The sequence below is a fragment of the Podarcis muralis genome, chromosome 2 (genome assembly GCF_964188315.1).
Source record: "Podarcis muralis chromosome 2, rPodMur119.hap1.1, whole genome shotgun sequence".
NCBI classification, from domain to species: Eukaryota; Metazoa; Chordata; class Lepidosauria; order Squamata; family Lacertidae; genus Podarcis; species Podarcis muralis.
Window position 1 is genome coordinate 48,950,803 of NC_135656.1, and position 24,421 is coordinate 48,975,223.

The 24,421-nt window shown below is 42.1% G+C and overlaps 1 protein-coding gene and 1 long non-coding RNA gene across 4 annotated transcripts in view; one reads left to right on the forward strand and one right to left on the reverse strand.

Annotated features, from left to right (window-relative positions):
• LOC144326956 (uncharacterized) overlaps positions 1-24,421 on the reverse strand; it is a 42,235-nt gene that overhangs the window by 17,239 nt on the left and 575 nt on the right. For 2 of the 3 annotated variants that reach the window (XR_013391872.1, XR_013391874.1), the window contains exons 1-3: positions 20,004-20,087; positions 8,601-8,659; positions 5,843-5,928 (exon numbers count right to left, since the gene is read on the reverse strand). This is a non-coding gene — a long non-coding RNA (uncharacterized LOC144326956). Of the gene's footprint in view, positions 1-5,842; positions 5,929-8,600; positions 8,660-20,003; positions 20,088-24,421 lie in introns of those variants that run through there. The other variant, XR_013391873.1, reaches the window with a different exon arrangement.
• Positions 11,738-15,424, forward strand: FOXI1 (forkhead box I1). Its single transcript, XM_028717502.2, has 2 exons — positions 11,738-12,382; positions 13,414-15,424. Exons 1-2 carry the CDS (start codon positions 11,809-11,811, stop codon positions 13,971-13,973), a joined length of 1,134 nt encoding a protein of 377 aa, XP_028573335.1. The 5' UTR covers positions 11,738-11,808; the 3' UTR covers positions 13,974-15,424.

The window sequence follows — 24,421 nt, forward strand, 5'->3', positions numbered from 1 at the left end:
GTTCTATGCCACTATACAAATACACTTACAAATATACTTTATCCGAAAGGTTTCCACAATTTTGCCTACTAGTGTACTTAGTAACTGTGCAGTGTGCCAGCACCCCTTCAACCTGGGAAATTGTGGTTGTTCTATCAGCCAGCCCCCTGTGTTGAGGAAAAGATGAACAAAAGTCTCCTCCAGACTTTTCTACTGATCACAGTGCCTTGAGCCCTGTGAGACCAGTTTCCTAGCTAGGTTTGGCCCAACAGTCAGTCTGGATGATTTTTTTCTTTCAAAAACCCATCCTAAATTATGTATCCATGACATTTAATAGACGTTTTATCACCAAACAGCAATGGCTTAATGCACGGAAAATGCTCAATTACAGAGACCATCCTGAGAAAACCTTTGAAGTTTTGTCAAATGTTTGGACTTCGTTCAGTGAATGTATTGCTTTTTTTAATCTTGGGCTCACACTATGGGTGAAAATGACAGAGTAAAGTAGCACTGCCAGTGCAAACTCACAAGAAATAGCTAGCAAAAGTTTCAGTTAGATGCAGCTAAATGCCACTGAAATCAGTAGAACACAGTGCTGAATTAAATGTTTACAGGGACTACTTTTTGTAGGACTGTTGTGTTACAAATGATAAAATGTAATCTGTTTTCCAGTTGAAACATTTTTATGCCTACTTAATTAGAGTGTAAACTTTGCCCGTGACCACAATATATGAAAATTTAAAATGAGATATGAAACTTAACACCAAGCCAGCAATTATTGACCAATTTGTTAGAATCACTAAAGTTGGGAAGTAAAAGACTCCTGGTGGTAGGCAAATTCAGGACTCCAAAAAATGAAATTGATATATCAATAAACTCTGCTTTATCGCCAGTCTCCTCATAAAACTTTATCTTTGTATAAGCTTAAGGCATCAAACTGCCCTTCCATCCTAATCAAAACTTGATAAATTCCATTTCTGTAACCCAGCTGACAACTTCCTAAAGAATTGTAACATGGGTTGTACCAGAGGCAAAGAGCTGGGGAATATACAGGCCCACATAGAGTAGGCTCAGGAGGTGGTTCACACCTTCCGCCAAACACAGGTACAAGCGGCCTCTGCAAAAACGATACAAGTGCTTGTGCAAGTGTATGTGCACTTCTTTGCACAGCTCAAGTATTGTCTACACAGTTACAAACTACACACTCATTCAACGCTACATGTGAATAACTGCATGTCCACTGGTCAGCTACTTGTGCACACAGGAACAAAAAACGTACACTTGTCGGATGTAACATCATCCTGACTTGTGGAGAGCAGTAAAAGTGGGGAGGGGAGATGAGCATGTGTACTCGTCCCTGCCCATTATCCCTGCATGCTAAGTTAACCTGTTTTCCAAGGTGTCTTTTGAAGATCAAGAAACCGTAGGTTTTTGTTTTGAAGGAGCAGAATACAAGTTGATACACCAAACAAGCAATAGTGTATCAGCAGAGGGCAAGGAACTTGCTTATAAACTTCCTACAGCATTCTTCTCCAGAGAATGGAGAAGACAGAAACAGGGATGCCTTTGAGGCCTGGGGGGACAGAGATGGAGGAGAAACCTCCATCAACAGCCTGTTGAATATTACCCAAAGTCTCTCCATGATGCAGCTGAATTGCAACCTTTCTTCAACTTACTGGCCTGCTAGCCTTCCTAGCCTGTAGGCTAGGATGTTACAAGCCTCACTTTCTAAAGTCAATTCTAAGGTGACCCAAAAGGTATGGCTTTGCCCTCCACAAGACTGATAGGAAAATATGTCCACTGCATGCACTGTATCACCTAGGCTGCATTTACATTGCAGTTTGTTCCATTTCCCTATCTGTTAATTTCCACAGCATATTTGAGCTTTCACACAACGTAAAAGCCACTTTTCCATATTATTTGCAAAGAGATTTTTTTCTGGATTTTTCTATCCTTTTCCATTCCATGAAATGGAAAAGAGCACTATATTTGCACAAAAATCCACTATAGTTCCAGAAGTGGCTTTTACAATAAGTTATTGTATAATATGGAACTTACAGGGGAAAGCTGTGAAAACAATAAACTGTCATCTGATTGCACCTAAGGCTGCATTTATTGTGTTAGTTTTACTTATACTAGTGCTTCTCTCTTGATTTCCAGAAGTGATTTTTACATTGTTTGAAAGATCACATAAAATGTGAATACCAACAAGTAAGAAAATGTTGGCAAGGTGGAATAAAGTGCTGTCTAAATGCAGCTGTAATGTAGATCTGTTAGCCCAGGCAAAGTAATAGATTTTCCTTACCCTTTCAGAGAATGGCCTGCATGATTGGGGAGCTATATTTACTATGTTGAAGAATAGTGAACCCATGGAGTGGTGGTTTTAAACAATCAAATTAAAGGCAGAGGCTTGGATTCAGAATTCCCATGAGTGGAGTTCTGCTGGAAGAAGAAGAAGGGTGAAGCAAGTTTTGCCAATTCCTCTTCCCCACTGCAGCTCCTTCAAAACCTGTTCTGGAGGATTGGTGACACTTTGGAATGGTGTTGGAGATGAAGGAGAAATAGACAAATATTGTGAGTGTCCTCCAGTTATTGAGCCCTTCCTTGCACAGAAAGGATACTCTGGGTCCAACCCACGTGACACACACATACACAACCAACTTTTACAGAAATGACAAGCCCACAACAATACAGGAAACACAAGATAAACTAGGGGACACTCCAATGGTGGCTAACCCACCACCAACTACAAGCCTTACTAAACAACCCAGCAACAAAAACAGCAGCTATCAGGCCACTGACTAGCTTTGAGAAACTCCTCCCAACAACAGAAGGACACAGTAAAGGAGTGGTCTCTACAATATATAAAATACTACTCCAAGACACTACAGACCCCTTTACCACAATTAAAAACCAATGGGAGCAGGAATTAAACCATACCAAATGGTCTAGACTATGGTCTAAACCACCATTCAAATCTATCTCAGCCAAAAGATGAGAAGTTACCCTAAAACATATATACAGATGGTACCTAACACCACAGACACTAGCACATATATACCCAGGAACTTCATCTAAATGTTGGAGAGGCTGCACCACAATAGGCACAAACCTCCAGAGCCAGTGTGGTGTAGTGGTTAAGAGCGGTAGTCTCGTAATCTGGGGAACCGGGTTCACGTCTCCGCTCCTCCACATGCAGCTGCTGGGTGACCTTGGGCCAGTCACACTTCTCTGAAGTCTCTCAGCCCCACTCACCTCACAGAGTGTTTGTTGTGGGGGAGGAAGGGAAAGGAGAATGTTAGCCACTTTGAGACTCCTGAAGGGGAGTGAAAGGCGGGATATCAAATCCAAACTCCTCCTCCTCCTCCTTCTCCTCCTCCACATGTGGTGGCAATCCATCTGGATATCAGTGCTGCAGGAAATTTCCAAAATAACAAAACAGGTAATAGAAGCAACTCCAGAACACGCCCTATTAAATATCTTCCAGGACAACAACGCACACGCACACTACAAGAAATTCATAAATCAGTTACTCTCATGCGGTTAGAAATATCATAACTAGACACTGGAAGGACCTATCAGGAGTGAACATAGACCACTGGTACCAAAATATATGGGAAACCACAACACTAGAAAAGCTAACCAACAAACTCAAACTAGCATGGGGAAAAGCTACGGAGGATGCCTTCACCCCAGTGTGGTTCCCCTTTATTACATACTCAGCACAACAGGACAATGACCTATCCGCCCCAACAGCATACAAATCAATATACCTAACCTGACCCAACAACTTAGCCCGCTTCCCTCACACAAATAAGCCACACCACTATCAACTAAACACAACCAACCAAGCTCGGGAACCCCTAACCTCTCGCAATATCAATAAAAATAAATAAATACACAAAGCACATGCCCGTGTGATGCTGACACAACCCCCCCCCCCCATTAAGAAACTGCAAGGTGTCTATGACAAAAATGTCTCTCACCAAACATAATTGAACTGTGAAAAAGACTTCCACCTAAACATTAGGAAGAACTTCCTGACAGTAAGAGCTGTTCGACAGTGGAATTTGCTGCCAAGGAGTGTGGTGGAGTCTCCTTCTTTGGAGGTCTTTAAGCAGAGGCTTGACAACCATATGTCAGGAGTGCTCTGATGGTGTTTCCTGCTTGGCAGGGGGTTGGACTCGATGGCCCTTGTGGTCTCTTCCAACTCTATGATTCTATGATTCTATGATTCTATGACTATGAATTGAAAGTGGAGACAATAGATGTACCGTTCCCTGTTTAGTTTTTTGCTCTGTAACACAAAAAAACTCCAATTTTTTTAAGGGAGGGAACTTTTGTGTTTCCAAATATTCTGAGAGATTAAAATTCACAAGCGTTCCTCTTATATGAAGCCCCAGTAAATGAGCTGCTACTGAATCACAGAATCATAGAACTTGTGGAGTTGGAAGGGCTCCCAAAGGTCATCTAAACCCCCTGCAATGCAGGAATCTCAAGAAGCAGTTTAGCCAACAAATTTGTTTGTTTGTTGTTTTGAAGTGGTCTTTGTTCCAAGGAAGTCTGAGTTACTAGGCTATTCCTTAGGGGTTGCCAAGGCCTATTTTATGAACTGTGAGCAGCCCATTTCCATCCAAGCTGGTCGTAATAAGAACCCTGTAACATGTTCACTTGTTCCCCTTTCCCCTCCATGTCAGATTTTCCTTTCCTAAAGTTGTAAGCCTAAGGGCAGGGACTGTTTTTAAAATACTTTAAAATAAGCCACTCTGAGAGTTGTTCTGGCTAAAGAGCTTTGAAAAAAGAACAAATGAAATATAATAAAATAAATAAAATAAAAAATAATTTAAAAATTCCTTCCAGTAGTACCTTAAAGGTAAAGGTAAAGGTACCCCTGCCCGTACGGGCCAGTCTTGCCAGACTCTGGGGTTGTGCGCCCATCTCACTCAAGAGGCCGGGGGCCAGCGCTGTCCGGAGACACTTCCGGGTCACGTGGCCAGCATGACAAAGCTGCATCTGGCGAGCCAGAGCCGCACACGGAAACGCCGTTTACCTTCCCGCTAGAAAGCGGTCCCTATTTATCTACTTGCACTTAAGGGTGCTTTCAAACTGCTAGGTTGGCAGGCGCTGGGACCGAGCAACAGGAGCGCACCCCGCCGCAGGGATTCGAACCGCCGACCTTTCGATCGGCAAGCCCTAGGTGCTGATGCTTTTACCCACAGTGCCACCTGTGTCCTTAGTACCTTAGAGTCTTAGTACCTTAGTACCTTAGTACTTACGTCTTAGTACCTTAGAGACCAACTAAGTTAGTTACTGGTATGAGCTTTCGTAGAGGATACTTTTCCGACATTATGTTTCCATACAGCCTTAGACACGGGTATGTATGTTCTTTTCTCCAAAATGCAATTTCAGGTTCAGCCTCAAAAGCTGTTACAATTTTCATACATTATGTAGCAACCTTACATATATTTCATTTTTTACTTGCAAGGGAATTGTCTGGATGAATAGTACATGTATCTACTTGCTAATGGACTCATCATCAACAGCAATGCTTTAGGAGCAATTCTGCAGACTTTTCACAAGTGATCCTGAAATTGCTTCTCACATTCCCCATATCTGTAATTTAAAAATAAGACCTGCATTGGCTGGAATGCACATAATGGCTTTTAACTCCATTTGCACTGAACGTTAGTACTGAGATGCGCTTTGTTTCAGCATCACTTAAAAAAGCGTTTGAAGTTGTATATAGTGCTGATTTAGAAACAGATATTGGTGTACTTGTGCAAATGTGTGGAAACATGGTGGGAGCCTTCCCACACTCTAAAACATATAATAGGAGAAGCAGCCGGTTGGCTTGTGTACTTACCTGAACAAGGTTTTGCAGCTCTGAATAGACCAACCATATTTTTTCCAGTGTGCTTCTAACAGCTTTCACAAGAGGGAGCTATTCACCTACAGTAGTCAAAACATACTGAGTCAGTTCAATAAATAAATACTTGAAAACTATGGCAAAACATAAAACCAGTACCTTGTTTTTCACCCTTGTTTTAAATCATTTTATAACTTCATTAGAAGTAAATATTTGAGTAAAAGCAACAAAGAGCTTTATAGCACATTAAACACTAACAAATTTATTAAAGCTTAAGCTTTTTGGGGGCTACAGTCCACTTCATCAGATGCATAAAGTAGCCTGAAATGCAGGAACATATATATGTTGCTGGTGTGTGGGTAAGCAGAAGGAAAAACAATGTAGAAAAGTATGGGTGGTAATCATTATTATCAGTCACTCTTCAGCCGCAATCCTAACCATGTTTACTCAGAAGTAGAACTCTCTCTGAATGCTCTCAGGTAAATTGGGCTAGGATTGCAGCCTATGTGTGTTAATTGGTTTATCAATGCCAGGATGTCTGTGTTATCAACATTATTTTGTTTTTGTCGGGTGGCGCTGTGGTCTAAACCACCAAGCCTCTTGGGCTTGCCAATCATAAGGTTGCTAATTCGAATCCGTGCAGCGGGGTGAGCTCCTGTTGCCTTGTTCCAGCCCCTGCCAACCTTGCAGTTCAACAAAAGCATACCAGCACAAGAAGATAAATAGGCACTGCTGCAGCGGGAAGGTAAACGGCGTTTCCATGCGCTCTGGCACTCATCATGATGTTCCGTGCACCAGAAGCAGTTTAGTCATGCTGGCCACATGAACCGGAAAAGCTGTCTGTAGACAAACACCAGCTCCCTCGACCTGAAAGCAGAGATGAGCACCACATCCCATAGTTGAATTTGACTGGACGTAACCATCCAGGGGTCCTTTACCTTTTACCTTTGTGAATTACCAGTTACCTACATAACTGTCACTTTCTCTGTACTTTCTGCATTTTATTTCCCTCTCATTTCTGTTTACAGTCCCTCTACTGACCATATACCTGCAACAAAGGTTGTACTGTATGAATCTGACTAAGTAGACTGTAGTCTACAAAAGCTTATGGCACAATAAATTTGTGAAGTGTTTAACATGTCAAAATATACTTTCTTGCAAGACAATTTAAGATGGTTACTTCTCTGGAGAATATTTTAGTGTTTCTTAAATGCAAACAGCAAAGATTTAATTAAATGTCAAGCTGCAAAAGAGATGAGGGCTGCTACCCTACACCCACTTACCTAAGCGTAAGCCCAACTGAACTCAGAGGGACCTAATTCTGAGTAGGCAGTTACAGCCTTATGCTGTAGGAGAGCTTAGCAAATTTGACTTGGGTGTAATATTTCTACACAGCTCTTAAGAAGCAGGAAAGTTGAAGCATAGGGCATTCCTGAACATCTATTCAGAAGAAGGTCCCACTGAATCAGCAGTTGGAAGGGGCCAGCTGTCTGCACAGCTCAAAAGTTTATTCCAGGCTTAGAAGGTTTGTGAGGAGCCTCCACACTGAGGGGGCAAATGCAGCCTCTCTATTCAGCCCTTAGGACTCTCCCCAGCTGACACTCTTTCTCCTCAGGGCACGCCCTTCACTGGCCCTGTTCTGCAACCACCTCAGGTGCTTTTGCCTGGCTGGAATGTGTCTTTGAACTGTGATAATGCCTCTTGCTTGCTTGAATGGAGGGTGTGTGTGTGTGTGTGTGTGTGTGTGTGTGTGTGTATAGAAATCTTTGAATTGTTACATTGCTGGAATGCAGCCTGCTGTACAAAGGAAAGAATCACACCTGTTGCTCTACCCACTTTTCGCCTCTGGCTTTGCCCACCTTTAGCATGTGGGCCCTGCAAAGCTTGCTTGTGACAGAATGCGGCCCTCAGGCTGAAAAGGGTCCCCCACCCCTGGAGTATAGGGTTGCAGCCTTGGATACGTCTGGAGACAGCATTTGGCCTAGAACTATGTCTACAATTGCCAGCATGCAATCAGACAAATAAATGGATTGCTATTACTGGTGACTGAAAACATTAAACCAGGAAAAAGAGAGAGAGATAGAGAATTAAAGTGATAGCAAAATTAACTGATGGTATTTGTTGTTGCTGCTGCTGCTGAGTTTAAGGTACTGTCTATGGAAGGAGGGCAGTGATTTCCATCCAGGCGTTCCATTCATTTGTTAAAGCAAAGCAAAGGCTTTGTAAATAAATGGTAGTCTATCTAGATGCATTATCAATATGCTGAAGCCAAACCAATACATCCAATTCTCATAAAGTCCAATGAAATTTGCAAGTTACAACACACAATGAAATGCTTGTGTAGGCAGGCTTCTGCTTGCTCTGCAAGGCTTTCTTTTCTCCTTGTCTGGCTGAAACAGCATGAACAGCTCACATACTGAGCTGCCCATGATGAGCTCAACTTCTTTACTATTTGCTTAATACAAATCTGCTATGCAGACTTCCCTCTAATTTTGGGGAGTAGAGGAGGCCTAGCATCTTTCTGCAACATCACAATCCTATATACGCCTCCTTGAATGTAAGCCCCATTAACTTCAATGGGACTTTCTCCCAGATAAATGCATCTAGGATTGCTACTCAAGTTCTCCTTGGTGCAGCGCACGCCGCTTGCCTTTGTACATTGTAGCCTTAAATTATTGAACAAATTGCCAACAGCACAGACCACTTGGACTCTGCTTTGATATCTAAAACTTTAGAATAGTAGGTTTAATAATACCTTGGAGGTGAGTTCAATTCTTTTCTTCCTTTGCCCCAGCTGTGGATTCTTTACAAAGCCTGCATATGGAAAACACCCATGTCAGTATATTTTAGGTATAAATAAGGACACGCTGCCCCAGGGAGCAACCCATTTAGAAGCTAATCATCAAAGCCTACTTGTGGCTGAACTTTCACTTACATGAAAAAGAGACTTTAAAAGGCTTTCACCTGTCTGTATTTCAAGTGCACTTTTAATGAACTAGCAACCTTCTTCGGGTATTTTCTAGCTGCATTTTCAAATCAGCAAAGTCCCTTCCTTCCAACCATAGTGGCTTCTCTTGTTATAGACAGAAAAGATTAGTAACTTGTGAATCTGATTCTCCTGAACAGTTTTTATGCAAACACTAAGCCCAGAAAGGATTGCATTCATATTATTCCCAATGGTAAATGCAAATAAAGCAAATGGCCAGATTAACTGGAGGTTTGCTCAGTACCTTTTGAAAGGTGCTAGAATCCTAAGCAACTAGCTGATCTGCCTAATCAGAAGATTCACACAGTACTGGACTGGACCACTTTTGAACAGAGGTGAGGAGCTGCATGGCTGAATGTTCCGCCTGTATCAATATGTACATGAAGAAATAGCTCTTCCTTTTCATGCGGCCTTCTCCCTCATGCTGGCTTTGACCATGGGGAAGATTTCAATCATGCACTCGGCACATGCATTCCAAACATATGCAGTGCCAAGAGAGCTGTACTAAGTGATTCCTCTGGATCTGTATATTGCTATGGAAGAGAGTTGCAGAGCAAGGACTTTTCAGGATGATAGCTGGGAAGAGCATTGTTCATATTTATGTGGCATTTCCAAAATGACTATTAGAAAAATACCCACTGGCCAGTTTATTAATATCTGCGCTCAAGGTTGCCACCTCCCTTCCTAACAGAGGTTCCTGCACCTTTAACTGCTGAATAGCGTTGAGAAGCTCAGCAGGTATAGCCACATACATAATCAGGGAGTACCTACTGAATTCAGAATAATGTTCATTGGTACAAGCTATGTTTTCCAGTCCAGCAGGTATACTTTTCTGTGAAACGACTGTTTTCTTTGTGGGGGAACCTATGCTGTTTTGTGCTCTGATATGGCATGTAACATTTAAGATACTTGAATTATTTCCTGGATTAAATTATGAGATGGCTTTAAAATATGTGTATGGGTAATGAAAGAATTAAGTCTAGCTGGAAAGAGTTTTGTTCTTATCTGGTTGCTTCTATCATGGGCATTTCACACCTCTGGTTTGTCTTGTATTGTTGAATTTCTAGGACAATTTATATATTTTCTGCATTGGGATGGAAACTTTGCCCACCTTCTCAAAGCTTAGCAACCCTCAAGTGGGAAGGAACTGCATCACAGCCCCACCCATGTAGTTCCTGCATACAAACTTTTCTAGGGAAACATGGAAGAAGCTGCAGGTGACCTTTGGCATTGCTGATGACTTGGCAATATGTTTTAAAAAATCAAGGTTTATTGAAGTATTTTAAACCAATGTTCCAATGACTGTAAATTCCCCAGGATTCAGATGAGGAAAGAAGAGACTTGGTTATACTAAATAAATGATTTGCATTGTGGTAAATTATTTGCAATATAATGATGCAGTTTTAACATTGAGGCAACAATTTCTACCACAATCACAAAAAAGAGGCATAAAATTTTACAGGCAGAAATAAGTATGTGTGTGTGGTGTGTGTACACACACACACACACAGAGAGAGAGAGAGAGAGAGAGAGAGAGAGCGCAATGTTCTGGTTGGTTTTTAATATAACAAAGAAAAATGTACAATTTCTTTCCATAATTAGTCAAGTTACACTCCAAACTCCCTGGTACCCCATTTGTTTACCTCTAGCTTCCATAATTCCTTACAAACATATTTAATTTAATTTTAAAGTGAAAGGGTTGTTATTTCTGTTTGGGAGTGAGGTAGTTCTTGTATGTCAAGCAGAAATTCAACTGGTAGTGCTTTCCCCAGCATGTAAAGAACAGGGGGTAGGCAGACTTCAGGCTTTCAGAGTCCACTTTGTTTTCTACTATAACCTTCAGATCTGCCAGGAGTGAGGTACAAAAGACGTATTCTTAGGAGTCAAGAATTCCAAGCCCAATAGTTTGTCTTGATTACCAGAAATGAACAGAGTCCACAGTCCTTCAACACACAAAATCCAGTACTGGCTATCCAAAAAATTTATTAAATAAAGTAGTGTGATACACAGCTTATCTACTGTAAATTACCCAGAAATCTATCCTCAAATCCCTTATGCCTAACCCAGGAGTAGACAAAATAAAAGGGAAAACTTCACCCCTTGAATTTCTGTTTAACAGAGTTTTTAAAGGTACAAGAATCCTGTCTGAGAGATAAAACTGTAGCAAGCCTATTCTTAGGTTCCCAAGATATTTAGCAATGGATTTTTTAAAATCATTTATTTCCTTCTGCCTAAAGACAGCTCATTAGCAGCACGCTGGTAAAATATTTTCTGTCTCTAACCCCTGGCTTACCTTGGAGTAAACCCCACTGAAGCCAGTGGGAATCACTTCTGAGTTGAGCAACACAGGATTGTTCTGTTAGCAAGATACATTTTCCTTACCAAATACACTGTTTCCATAAGAAATGTGAAAGGCTTACAGTGTGATTCTAAGAGCATTTGCTTACGTAGTCCATAGTGTGTGTGCAGGACAGAAGCCCTCATAGTTTAAAATAGGGATATTCCTAAACAGGGAAATCACAAATATTCCTAAACTGCAGATCTCTTTGGTGGTTTAAGAGTATTAACAAGAGAATATACACATTTGCTTGTCTCTGCATTCACTATTGTGTTCTACTTGCATTTGAGGAAGACTATCTCTCTCATTGCATCAACTTACGTGCAAGTGATTTTCAGGTTTCTTCATGTCAATCACACTAGTGGAAAATTCCTCCATTCATTTAAAAAGATAAACAGTTGTAACTTTCAAATTTGGTTAATGCGACATCTATTACTGGCTTGGGCTGTCAGCATTCCAAAAAAGGGATATCACCCTGATCTCCAGCCTATCAGGATGCACTAGGCTGAGCCTTGGAAGGGAAACCTAAACATTACAGGTGTATAAGTACCAGAGCTAGCCAGCACAGATGATGCACCTGTCTCAGGGAAAGGAGTAACACAGGTGTGTTGAAACTTGGTCAACTGCCAGAGCTAGATTATGAGCTCATTTGATCCACAGATACACTCACCACACCGCTGCAGCCCGCAATTTCCTAACATTGGGCAGGAACCTCCTGAAATGAACATCTACTATGAAAATTTCTTTCATCCACAGAATATTCCTAGTCCACAGAGGCCTACAAACTTTGAAACAGGGGACTACAATGCTACACCCAACCCTTACTTGTGGTTAAATGGACCTTCCATTAACAGTCCACCTTACCTACCGGGAACCAATGGCAGCCCATACATCCCACCAGCCTATGGGATGCAAAGGCAGCTCTTGCCTAACATGCACGGCTTGGCAGGGAATGAAATGGGCTGGCTCCCAATGCCTTCTCAAGAAGAGCTGATGAAGCTGGTCAGACCACCTTATTCCTATTCTGCGCTCATTGCAATGGCCATCCACGGAGCCCCGGACAAGAGACTGACCCTCAGCCAAATCTACCAGTATGTCGCTGACAACTTCCCATTCTACAACAAAAGCAAAGCTGGTTGGCAGAATTCCATACGGCACAACTTGTCTCTCAATGACTGCTTCAAGAAGGTGCCCCGGGATGAAGATGACCCAGGTAAGAAGACTTTTTAATAATAATTGCACCCCTCAGGCTCCCTTAAGAGGACAATCGCCCATAAGTTCCCCAGGGTATCTAGTAGGCTAAATGTGATTCTGATCCAGTTTCCAGCAAAGTAAAGGCAGAGTCCTATGAAACCTTGAATGGTAGCTATGCTATTTGTCCTCTCCTTCCTAAATTACTCCCTAATACCTGTTTGTTTGGTTACCACCAGGGAAATAAAGTTATTGGGGTGCCAGGGTGTGGGAGAAAAATTGTTTGCTTTTTGAATCTGGTGATGTGTCTAAAATATTTTTTTGTAAGGTTCTACAATCCCTATTTTCTATAGGCTCCCTCCTTTCCAAATTGCCATTTATAGCAGCAATTGAATACCCTTAGTAAATTTGTCAACTTCTTCATTAACCCTTGATCCTATGACTTTAATAGTAGGTTGATTCAAAGACATTGGCAATTGGTAATCTTTTCCATGCTGTGAAATTCTTTCCTTGTTGATTAAAGATCACACAAGCAACCAGGGCTGTTTTTTGGGGCGGGGGTGTCTGGTCCATAGGTGGCCTAGAATTCATTAGTTCCTTTGTCTTGATTATAAAAACACTTGAGCTGTTTTTTTAAGGAACTCACTTTCAGGGCTGATTTCTTGTTGGGTGTTACTGGGGGACACAATCACTCTGCCTGCTTGCTGTCTTGCCTGAGGGCAAATAGTGCCTTGTCTCAGTAAAATCTGCTGATGTTAATGAAGGGTTTGTAAAGTGTTTTTGGCGGTGGGGGCGGGGAGTGGAGTGGGCTATTAGGACTGAAATACCAAGTTGCATTGAAGTAAAAGTTCAGCTTCAGTTTACCTAAAGCCTGGGCAGGGGCTGGCTATAAGGATCTGGACAGATTTGAATACAAGCAGAGAGTCTCTGTCTTTCTTAAAGGGTGTTTCCCAATGTGTTGCTTTTTCTGAATCCAAGCCAGAATAAGCCCTGAGAACCATCTCTTTGTTGGCTGTGATTTATATTTACATTCTGCTGCTCTTGTTCTAACAGGGAAGGGCAATTACTGGACTCTGGATCCGAACTGTGAGAAGATGTTTGACAATGGAAACTTTCGGCGGAAGAGGAAGAAGAAGTCTGACTGCAGTGCCAGCACAGTGTCTCTTGCTTCTGACAAATCGGAGGACAGTGCCTTAACTGGCAGCCCCAAGGCGGCAGCAGAGCACCAAGACCTGCTGGAGAACTCATCTTCTGGAGCAGAGAGCTCCCCTGAAAAGAGATCTCCACCACCATCTTCCACCACTCCCTGCCTCAACAACTTCCTGTCAAGCATGACAGCTTATGTGAATGGGTCCAATTCAGTCAGCCGCTCAGTGGCCCTAGGACTTGGCACCGATGCTGGTGACAAAATGGGACAGAACGTGGTAGGCTTCAACTCATACACCCCTCTTGCCAACATCTCCAGCCATGGCAGTGGAGAGCCATGGTCCAATTCCATGTCCTCTGGTCATCTTGGCTATGGCAGCTCAGTTCTCAACCAGTTCAACAGCAGCTTTTACAACAGCCTCGCTGCAAATAATACTCTATATTCCAGAGAGGGAACTGAGGTGTAAACAGAGGGAGGTCTTGTGAAAAGAGGGGAAAGTGTAAGGATACAGGGAGAGAAAATATTGTCGGGAAAGGTGCTTCACGTTAGCCCCCTCACTTCTTTCAATTTATGTTAAGATACACCAGAAAGGTATCTCTGTCATGGCCAAGGTAGTGGTATTCATGGCCAATGTTTTCAGGTAGTGGTATTCATAGGCCACAGAGGCTTCAAGCTGCACTGTACAGCCATGACTGACAGCAAACTTCCACTTGTCTTAGGATCTGTACAGGACAGCATTATCATTTTTAACTCCATAGTAATCACTGCTTCAATACTTTCTGCCATTAAAACAGAATGGAATCATCACTTTACACCTAAGACTGCCTTGGAAAAGTGACTCTTCTATTGCTTGCTCACCATACAAAGGGGGGCGGGAATGACTAAAACTTCATGAAATGGTCTTGATTCTGCTTTCTTGCTTAAGGCATGATTTGGTCATTGGCAAGTACTTTTAAATCTCATTGATTTTCAATTGGAGAGTTGATGCTTCTCTTCAGCTGAAACCAATGGGATTTAAAAGAACATAACATTGACCGGATCATGTCCATGAGATCATCTACTTTCTTCAGAATATGCACGTGCATTCTGATTGTTCTGTGAAACATGATATAACAACACTTAACGGGGGAAAGTGTAACAAAGGGTAGGAAGTACTAGAAACTTCTGTTCCTTCTTAATAAAATCCATATTTAAAAGCCTGGCCTTTAATCTTTTATGTTTACAGATGTGAGGGTAAAAAGATTTCGGAACAGGAATTGATAGTTTGGGTCTGTTTCAAAACCCATTACTACTACTGGTATTTAAAAATAAATAAATCTAAAACTCAGTTTGCAGTCATGCTAGTCCAGGTAGCCAACCTGACATAGAAGTTGTCACTAATTTTGTTAGCATGGTGTTTGGGTGGAAAGGTAAAATTTCTATGTACTCGCCAAGTTTCAACACTGCTATTTTATGAGAACCTAAGAATCTTTCATGTTGGTTGCTAGTGCATTTTCCAAGGGGGGAAAAGAAGCCTTTTTATTTTACAGTTCTTAAACAATCGCTGTCCACGGTATTAACACAAATGGGGCATTCTTTTATTTCTTTTTTTTTTTTAACCTGAAGGTTAATTTATGTACACCTTTCTTATACAATACTGTAAAGCATAAACTTGGGGCAGTTTTGCAGTGCAATCCTATACATGTCTACTCAGACGTAAGTCACATTAAGTTCAATGGGCTTTACTCCGAGATAAGTGGGTAAAGGATTGCAGCCCTAACAAATGCTCTCTGGCAAGGTTGCCAAGGGGACCTTTATGTATTATGATGACAAAGAAAACACTGTCGCTTGATATTTTTATTCTGCATATTTTGGTTACAGTTTCATTAAGGGCACATGCAGGGAAGTATTTTTTAATAAAATATTTGTTTGTAAAAACTGTATGCGTATTGTACTTGAAGTTGACAGTAAGTGCCAAAACAAATAAGATGAAAATGGATTATTGTGATGTTCTTCTGACAACAGCTCAAGATCTGGAGATTTAACTTGCACTTAACTTGGAAGCTGGTGGGGAACTAGCACAACAAATTCTCATTCAAAGGGGCAAACAGGGCAACATTTGCTTGCTTGCCGGCTCTTTAATATCAGTGAGCTACATGCCCTGATCACAAAATAACACCTACAAAGCAGGACACAAATGTCAAATGGGTCAAGGCCAGTATTAAGTTGCATTCAAAAGAGTGACACAAATTGCCTAACTAGTGAAAGAGGGAAATACGTAATAATCATCCAGCTAAATTAAATTAGTCCTGATTACAATGGAACAGAGCCAACCGCATGGCCTTCTACTGGAGTAAGATTTGACTGCACCATGCTCAAAATCTGTCTCTGGGCGAAGGATGTTGTCATGTCTGTTTATGAGTAAATATGTGTTTTATGCAATATAGCAGTAATAATAATAATAATTAATAATAATAATAATAATATATTTATACCCCGCCCATCTGGCTGGGTTTCCCCAGCCACTCTGGGCGGCTTCCAACAAAATATTAAAATACAGTAGTCCATCAAACATTAAAAGCTTCCCTAAACAGGGCTGCCTTCAGATGTCTTCTCCCAGACGTCTGGGAGTGTTTTGCACAAGCGGAACTTCCACTTTGTGCACAAGGAGAAGCCATTCTGCTTGCTGACTTATTTAGCTGAGTACTGCCTGTCTGGTGGAATACTGACTTAACTTGCTGCAGACATAAAGACTCCCTCCCAGCCACAGAAAGCTTTTTGATCCAGCAGAGGGATCCCACTGGAGGAGAAAGGAGAGGCTGACAAGACTGTTGGCAATCTCCTTCCCCCTGCAGCCCCCAGCACAAGCTCCCACCCCTGGTCCAGAAGGTTCCCCAGCCCTCTGGAACAATGGCAGAGTGTTGCTTGAGGCTACAGAGAGAAGGGGAATCATCAAAAGACAGCCTCCACTCCCTCAGCCACTGGGAGCAAAGTCTGAATCCCGTCCATTATGTAAATGAGTTGGTCTACTGTAAGTTGCCTTGAACACTGTGAGAAGCTGGGGGTTTATTACAGTCCAGCCTGAGAGTGCTTGGGTGGGTGGGGAACAATAACTTTAGTCAACTATTTACATAAAGTGTAAAGTGTGAACGTGCATTAATCCACATGTCTGAAAAATGAAAGCATGCAGAAAGGAAACGTGAATGTTTTATGCAACAGAAGCAGTAAAAAAAATCCCTGCCGTACTGCTTAAGACTACCGTAAATGCTTTTCCCACTTGAAATCTCCTCCTAAGATTTCCATCTGCCAAATCAAAGCACTTACATGACTCCTGGGTTTGGGTATGGAGTGATCTGGGGACAGAATGGCTATCCTGCATCACTTTACCCCCATGTCCCTGGTACACTGATATCCTGCTGAGTGTTAGCTCCAATGGTCTCTCTTAAGGCTGCATATGCAACCTACGGTACATTTAAAGCACATTCTCCCCCCTCAAAGAATCCTGGGAACTGCAATTTGTTAGGGAGGCTGGCAATTGTAGCTCTGGGAAGACAGGGGGATGTGCTTTTAATGTAGGGTGTGTACAGGAAATGCCAGCTGAGAACTGTCTCATGTGGCCTCAGATTTTCCTGCGTGCTTTGTGGAAATTAAGATTGGCAGCAAGCCTTTGCTGGTCTGGGAGGGTCTGGTGGGTGACTGACCCAGCCATGTGCTAGAGCTGGCCTTGATCATGCTCGTGCACATGCTCAGCTCAGAGCCTAGTGGGAAAGCCACCAGTGGTCCAGGCCTACCAAAGCCAGGGCAGGGGGCAGTGAAATGGGCCTGCATGGAGTTCCATGGTCTTCTGCAGTAGTTTGCTTTCTCTGCCAATCAGCTTGTGCAAGGATGTGAGTAGTGGGGTGGAGCATAAAAAAGAGAACAACCTAGAAGATGAACAAGTGCTCTGGAGAGCTCACCAACCTGCAGTGCCCTTTTCCTGTTGCCCTTCTAGGCAATGTGAAAAGTATTGCCACGAATCCTACCATGAGGGGCACGGTAAATAATGTGTGCCCGAATGGTCCATGAAATCAACCATCACTACTGCTCTAAACAACAGGAAGAACTTTCTGACAGAAAGAGCTGTTCGGCAGTGGAATAGTCTCCCTCAGCAGGCTGTGGGCTCCCCTTCATTGGAGGATTTTAAGCGGAGGTTGGATAGCCATTTGTCATGGGTGCTTTAGTTAAGATTCCTGTATTGCAGGGGGTTGGACTAGATGACCCTCTGGGTCCCTTCCAACTCTATAATTCTATGATTCTGGAAAGGAGAGGAATATGGTGGCATCAGTTCTGCTGCCCTCAGGGGCACAGAAGCACCTCTGAGAAAGATGATCTAGGTAATAGTTCATATTGCCTCAGTCAAGTATTCCTAAACATTTTTTTACATACCATCAAAATAACATGCTCAAATTGTGCATGAGTGAGTTTTGATACATGTATTCACAGATTGTAAAGGGTAACCCAAGGTGGGTAGGGTGAAGGTGCATTGTAGCTAATGGAATAAGGTATAAATCTCTAGATTTACTTTCTACATAGCACTTCTAATTTACATTTTTAAAACAAGTTCTGCTTGGCCTTAGAATTGTACAGCTGGGAGGGATCCTGAGGGTCATCTAGTCCAACCCCCTGCAATGCAGGAATCCAGCCCACAGTCACCCTTAGGTAGGCTCAAACCACCAACGTTCTGGTTAATAGCCAGATGCACTGACTCATCAAGCCACCTTATGAACTAAGACATGATTATTTCCACTCTACTCTCAGTGCTAACTTGTCAAAGCAGCTCTGGAACTTGAATTCATTCAAACGCAAATCCTACTTTTGATCTACTGGGAAACCTCTCTCTTTTTCCAAGTCTAACAAGTTTTAGAAAGGCAAGCTCTCAGTCCAAAGGCTTCATAACAAACATGCCAGTCCTTCATGCAGTGCGGCCAAAGATTCAGGGTGCACTCTGACACAGGGAATATTAGTGCTTCTCTCCTGTTTGCTAATGTTCGTTTCTCACTACAGTACCTGTGACATTATGGAACTGTGGCTATTTGATTGCTATACCAGCAATTTGTGCTAAATTTCATTCACACCAGTGGGCATGGTATGATACAACAAATGTTGTTGGATGATGTTGTTACTACCCCACCCTTTCTGCACACGTGTGTGTTTCCTTCTGAAAGCAGTAGGAAAGAACTATACATGGCTGCAAATTTTCTGGGTTAAGGGAATTGAATAACATGGAAGTGAGCCCTTAGAGAGAACTGGCTTTTACATCATATGAAGCCTGAAATATAATGCGGAAATTAACATTTAGGGAAACATCAGGGAAATGGAATAAACTGCTGTGTGAATGCAGCCTCAGATAGTGCTTACTCAACAAATTCTTACTTAGAGGGTTATAAAGCCTATGCAGAACTACTTCGTTACTGACCCAGACCAGTGCTAATCCCTAGTTTTTGTTTGACTTGTACGTCATGACCTTCCAGCTTCAACTAATCCGACACACACAGGTGTTGAGTATTGGCAGGTGTTGAGCAGTCAAGGTCTATGTACCCTTTCACCTCTCTTTTTTAGTCTGAGGAGGAGGATGTCTCTAAGCAAGTAGGAAAGATCACCAGGAAGCATTATGTCAAGGAAGGTTGTCAGGCGAAGAAATCTTTTCCACTTGAATCTGTGCACAAACTAATTGGCACAATATCCTCCTCCCTGCAAGAACCTGTCACGTCAAGCAAATGTACAGAAGGTACATGTTCAAATGAGCTCTCATGGAATATTCAGAACAAGTGATTTCCATGCCAACAGTTTAGGACTTGGACAGCTTTCATTTGGGTTTGGTATATTGTTTTGAAATGCTCAGGTTGATATACAACACCTGAAGACTTAAATCAGGGCTGTGGATCTCCCTGTTGGACTCTCAAGTCCCATCATCTCATTGGCCATGCTAGCTGCGCCTGATGGGAGCTGGAGTCCAGCAACAACTGGAGGGCCACAGGTTTCCCATCCCAGGTGTGTGCTATTACAGCTCATGTCTGCCCTTCTTGATAGCCTGCTAATATGCTTCTAAACAAATCTGGAACTTTTTCATTTTAAACATAATTATTATGGCATAGGCTGTATATTGCTAGTCTCAAGCTTGTGTTTCTTTTAAAATTATGATTGTTCCAAAGGATTTACTAGAATACATGATCATTTATCTGCTGAGAATATTGGGACCCGTAAGGGCTCCAGTGCTCTCTCCTGTTCACAGAGGCAAACATGAAACATTTAATAACCTTGATCTTGGTCTGGAAGCTGCAACTGGTGCAAGATGCTTGACTGCTCATTGGGGTAACTGTTTACCCAACTGTTTAAAGAATGACACTGACTGCCCATTAGCTCAAGGGGCTGGTTTTGGTGTATACAGCATGGGACTAGGATACCCCAAATATCACCACACCCGTTATATTCCCAATCAAATCACTATGCTCTGTAGTTGAGGACCCCCTGCACGTACCATCTTATCAGGAGCTCCATTCCTCACAAACTATAGAACTTGCTGCTACAAGACGTGGTGATAAGCCACTTGCTTAGATGGTCTGCAAAGGGATTAGACAAATACATGGAGGATAGATCTATCATTGGACATTAGGCATGGTGGCTAAATAGTTCAGATGCAGCAGGGCACTAAATTACAGTTACTATAGTGAGGAGGCTAGTGCCCTTGGGCTCTCATCGCATTCTTGAGGTACCTGGTTAGTTTCTGTGGGAAAACAGGATGCTGCCGTAGATGGACCTTTGGTCTGAACCAGCAGGGCTCTTCTTATGTACTTGAGGGACATATATCCTTTGGAACTGCCTGTTTCTTAGTTTCAGTGGATAACTATTTCTGCTGTACTGATGCAGAAGCAGCAGAAGCCCTATACTTAGCAATTAATCCCAGACCCAATGGGAAGCAACACAGTGTCTGCCTGTTTCTCTTCAAACAGAATGTCATGCATTGGGACAGTCACAAATAAGACAGCAATGGGATTAAGCCTCCTCCTGAGGTACCGCAGGGTAATTTGGATGCACAGTATCTTACATACCAAAAGGGTGTTTGATGCCTTTCTTTGAACTTAAAACAGCTTATCATTTGCTGCCACATTCCAAGCTCTCAATATGCAAAATGCCATGCAAATTCAGGGCAAATTCACTCCATTTGCCTCTTAACAGGAAGGAAAGGGACCAAACACTGGCTTGTTTTCTATCTATGCTGTAAGGCTTATGGTAGGAATGTTAGGAATGTTAAAGGAGTACCACATGTTCTTCAACATGTTGTGGCCTGCTCAGTGTTGTGCTGCTCAAAAGTTGGCCAATTCCCTAGTTTTATCATGGACAAAGTTTGGTTGTTGCTGCGCTTCCCAAGTGACTATCGTCTTTGTCAACGCTCATAGGAAAATCCTATAAATAGAAAATTGCTATGTCATATGATCAGATGCATAATTTCAACAGCATTTTGCATATTGGATGAAATGCAGCCTCACAGATTTCTGTACCGTAGTTTCCACAAACCATAGAACAACACTCTTTCTCTGCTGAATTGTCCCTACTTAAACACCTATAAGCAATCAATTAGCTACTCAAAAGGCTCAGGGCTAGTTCACTGGGTAAACGGTCCCAGTTTTAGAATTAGGATCTGCTTCTTAACTGTGCAGTAGCAACCTTGCAAGCTCATTAGCACTTTTTGTGTGGATGCGAGAGGATTGTGTGTGTGGCTAGTGGTGATTGCTCTAATTAGATTATTATGTAGTCTTTTGCTGCCAGGAGTTTGTAATGAGCTTATTTAACTTTTTTTGATGCTTTATGTTTAACCTAGAATTGTTTATTATAGTATAATTATCTTGTACTGTGCTTTCCATAAATACCACATGCATTAAGTAGGATGGGGTGGAGAGAGAAGTGAGGAGGCAGGAGAGAATAAGATTTGATTAAAATCCTGACAGAAGTCAAAGCTGGGAGATCCCTGTTCTCTGCCTTCCCACTGGTGAAATTTATTCTCCTTAAGTAAGATAGATTGCATAACAGGCCTGTGCATGATCAGCCGTCATTGATAGGACTTCAGTAATATATTCTAATAAAATCCACCAGCATGCAGTTTTTAAACCCACTTCAGTCTAGGTCTAAAGCAGAGAATATCTATGTGTTTCTCTGCAGAATCTCCACAATTTACAGGGCCTCATTCTATCACAAACATCACCACAGTATTTGAGAGACAGGGTGGCGGGAGGCTTTAGCTCAATGCTATAGCTAGTGCCTTTAACACAAAGTTTCTTAGATTCAATCCCTGACATCTCCAGATAGGGCAGGGAGAGCCTCCTGTCTGAAATCCTCAACAGCTTCTCTCAGTCACGTTAGAAAAAGCTGAAGTAGATGGACCAGCAGCCTGATTCAGTATAAGGAAGCTTCCTATGTTCTTATTCACCATTAGGACTGTATGCATGTTACTTAGGCATACAATGAATGTGCACAGAAGGGGAAATGGGATCATGCACTCCTGTCTGTCAGCACCACTTTAGACGTATACTTTGGACATGCAGACCTAAAGGGTGTGTAGTCTTTATGACTTTTACTTTTGAGAGTGGCATTTTAAAAAAATGACAAAGCAGGATTACTTGGCATTGTCGTGACTAAGCTTATAAAAGTTTGGCTTCATAAAAGGTTATAAAAGATTTCCTTATATTATATTATATTATCCTTTATATTATTAGAGAGTATTAAATATGGATTCGGCATTTAAGCCACTTACAGTAGTTTGATACCATGTAAGTGTAGCATTTTGACAGTCTTTACTGTATGGAGAATGGGAGCTTCAATGAAATAAAGGGTCTTTTTTATTCAGGTTTGTTCGAGCAAGTTTACAAAAACTACTTTTTTGAAGGTCTGGTGTTATAAACCAGAGCACTCCATTTATGGAGAACTGGCATTATGAATGACATATTTGTATATTTGAGTTTCTCTATATTGAAAGGTCATGTACATTGTAATTAAACTTTGTAAATATCTATGAAGCAAGAGAGCCATTTCTCAGATTTCCATTGGCAGAATGGCAGTCGTATGTTGTAATTCTGCCTCTTTCTTTCATTCATTCTTTTTAGAGGCTTGTGGAACTGTGAGAAGCTAATGAGGAAGAGCATGGAGTTGGAATGATCGAGGAGATGGGTAACCTGAATATATTGTATCACAGGAATGAAGGTGTTTTTCTCTGCTCTGTTTCAACTACTGGAACTGAACTTGACTAGTTGATATATCAATGGTAAATGGGCTTGCCTCTCTTAAAACTACCTGCCACAACTGTAACCAATTTATTGTGGATTTACAGCCTGAAGTTATCAGTTTTTAACTCATCATTACCATTCCTTAAAACGTCTTAGGAAAATGGTACAAACAGACTTTTTAATGGATTGTGTTACTGTAGAATTGTTATTTGCCCTTGCAGTGTATGTTGCCTTATCATTCTTTCCTTCATTAATCTATCTCATTTTTATACCACTCTTCTTTCAAGGTGCTTAGGAAGGTATACACAGTGCCCCCCCCCCCATTTGTTCTCACAGCAACTCTCTCAAGTAGCTTAAGGCTGAAAGCTTTATGAAAGCAAGCAAACTTTATGCCTAAAAGGGGATTTGAACCTGGGTCCTAGTTCTACATTCTCACCACCACACCACAAACATTCATGTCATGCAATACTTTTTGCATACTGAAGAGCTTCCTTCCCACTTTTTTGTCTATCTTTGGGTATATATGTATAGACACTAACCCATGGTTTAGTGCTGCTTGCATGAACTTAAGTGAGCGAGCAAAGCTGTGGACCATGGATAGGCCCATCCGCCTTCTAAATCCAGCCCATGGACGGGCCGGGAATCAGCGTGTTTTTACATGAATAGAATGTATCTTTTTATTTAAAATGCATCTCTGGGTTATTTGTGGGGCATAGGAATTCGTTCATTCTCTCTCCCCCCCCCCCCCCCCCGCAAAAAAAAATATAGTCCGGCCCCCAACAAGGTCTGAGGGACAGTGGACTGGCCCCCTGCTGAAAAAGTTTGCTGACCCCTGCATGTGGACTCACTCTCTCCTTCTCCCACCCAGCCAGGAAGAGGACTTTGTCAAAGATTAGCTTAACTTTCACAAATGCCAGCCTGTTGTTGGGACCAGACAATGAATCCTGACTCATAACAAGTTCTCATTAGTTAGTTTGACCTTTGAAACCTCCATAACAAGATGTGGGGATCACCACCAACTTAGATAAAGATAAACCTTTGGTCTGAACCAAGGGGGCTCTTATATTCTTATGAGAGGGTGAGGGAGAGCAGGGACATGACCTCAGGCACACAGTGCTAAACCAGAGCTTATTGTTATGTGTGAACCATACCTTTGTATAGTGCTGGTGTCTGATTGTATATACAGTAACCCGTGAACCACGGTGCAGACTACCAAAAGGCAAGAGGGGAGAAATAGGCAGAATACCTCAGTGACAGAACCCAGAGCTATACTCTGTTCTCCAGAGGGTGTGTGTTCAACCAACACATTGTCTGCAGACCTTCATGCCACCATATGCCAAAGGGCTAGGGTGGGTGACACCATTTTAAGCACCGAATAGTGACATGCATTTCAGATTAGGTCTGAATTGGGCTCTAGCTATCAGGTGAAACATGGTGTGCCGCTGTGCATGCAATACTTAGCCATAAAATTTACAGCCTTGTTATCTCTGAGCTAAACTGAAAACAAACACTCATACAGGTGGAGCGTGCCATCTGTTTACATATAAACAAGTGGCCTAATCCAGCCTTCAGGCAATTGCCATAAAGGGAGGAAGGGAGAAGCGGTTAGTTTTAGGAAGAAACCAGTCACCTCAGGCAAAGGTAATTTGTCCTGGCCATCTGCAGGTTCAGGAAGGCC

What these genes read in the sequence shown, in the direction of transcription:
- FOXI1 (XM_028717502.2), top strand. Translation starts at nt 11,809, where the DNA reads ATGAGCTCATTTGATCCACAGATACACTCACCACACCGCTGCAGCCCG. An exon ending in CCGGGATGAAGATGACCCAG is followed by an intron (nt 12,383 to 13,413) that starts GTAAGAAGACTT and finishes TTGTTCTAACAG; the next exon opens with GGAAGGGCAATTACTGGACT.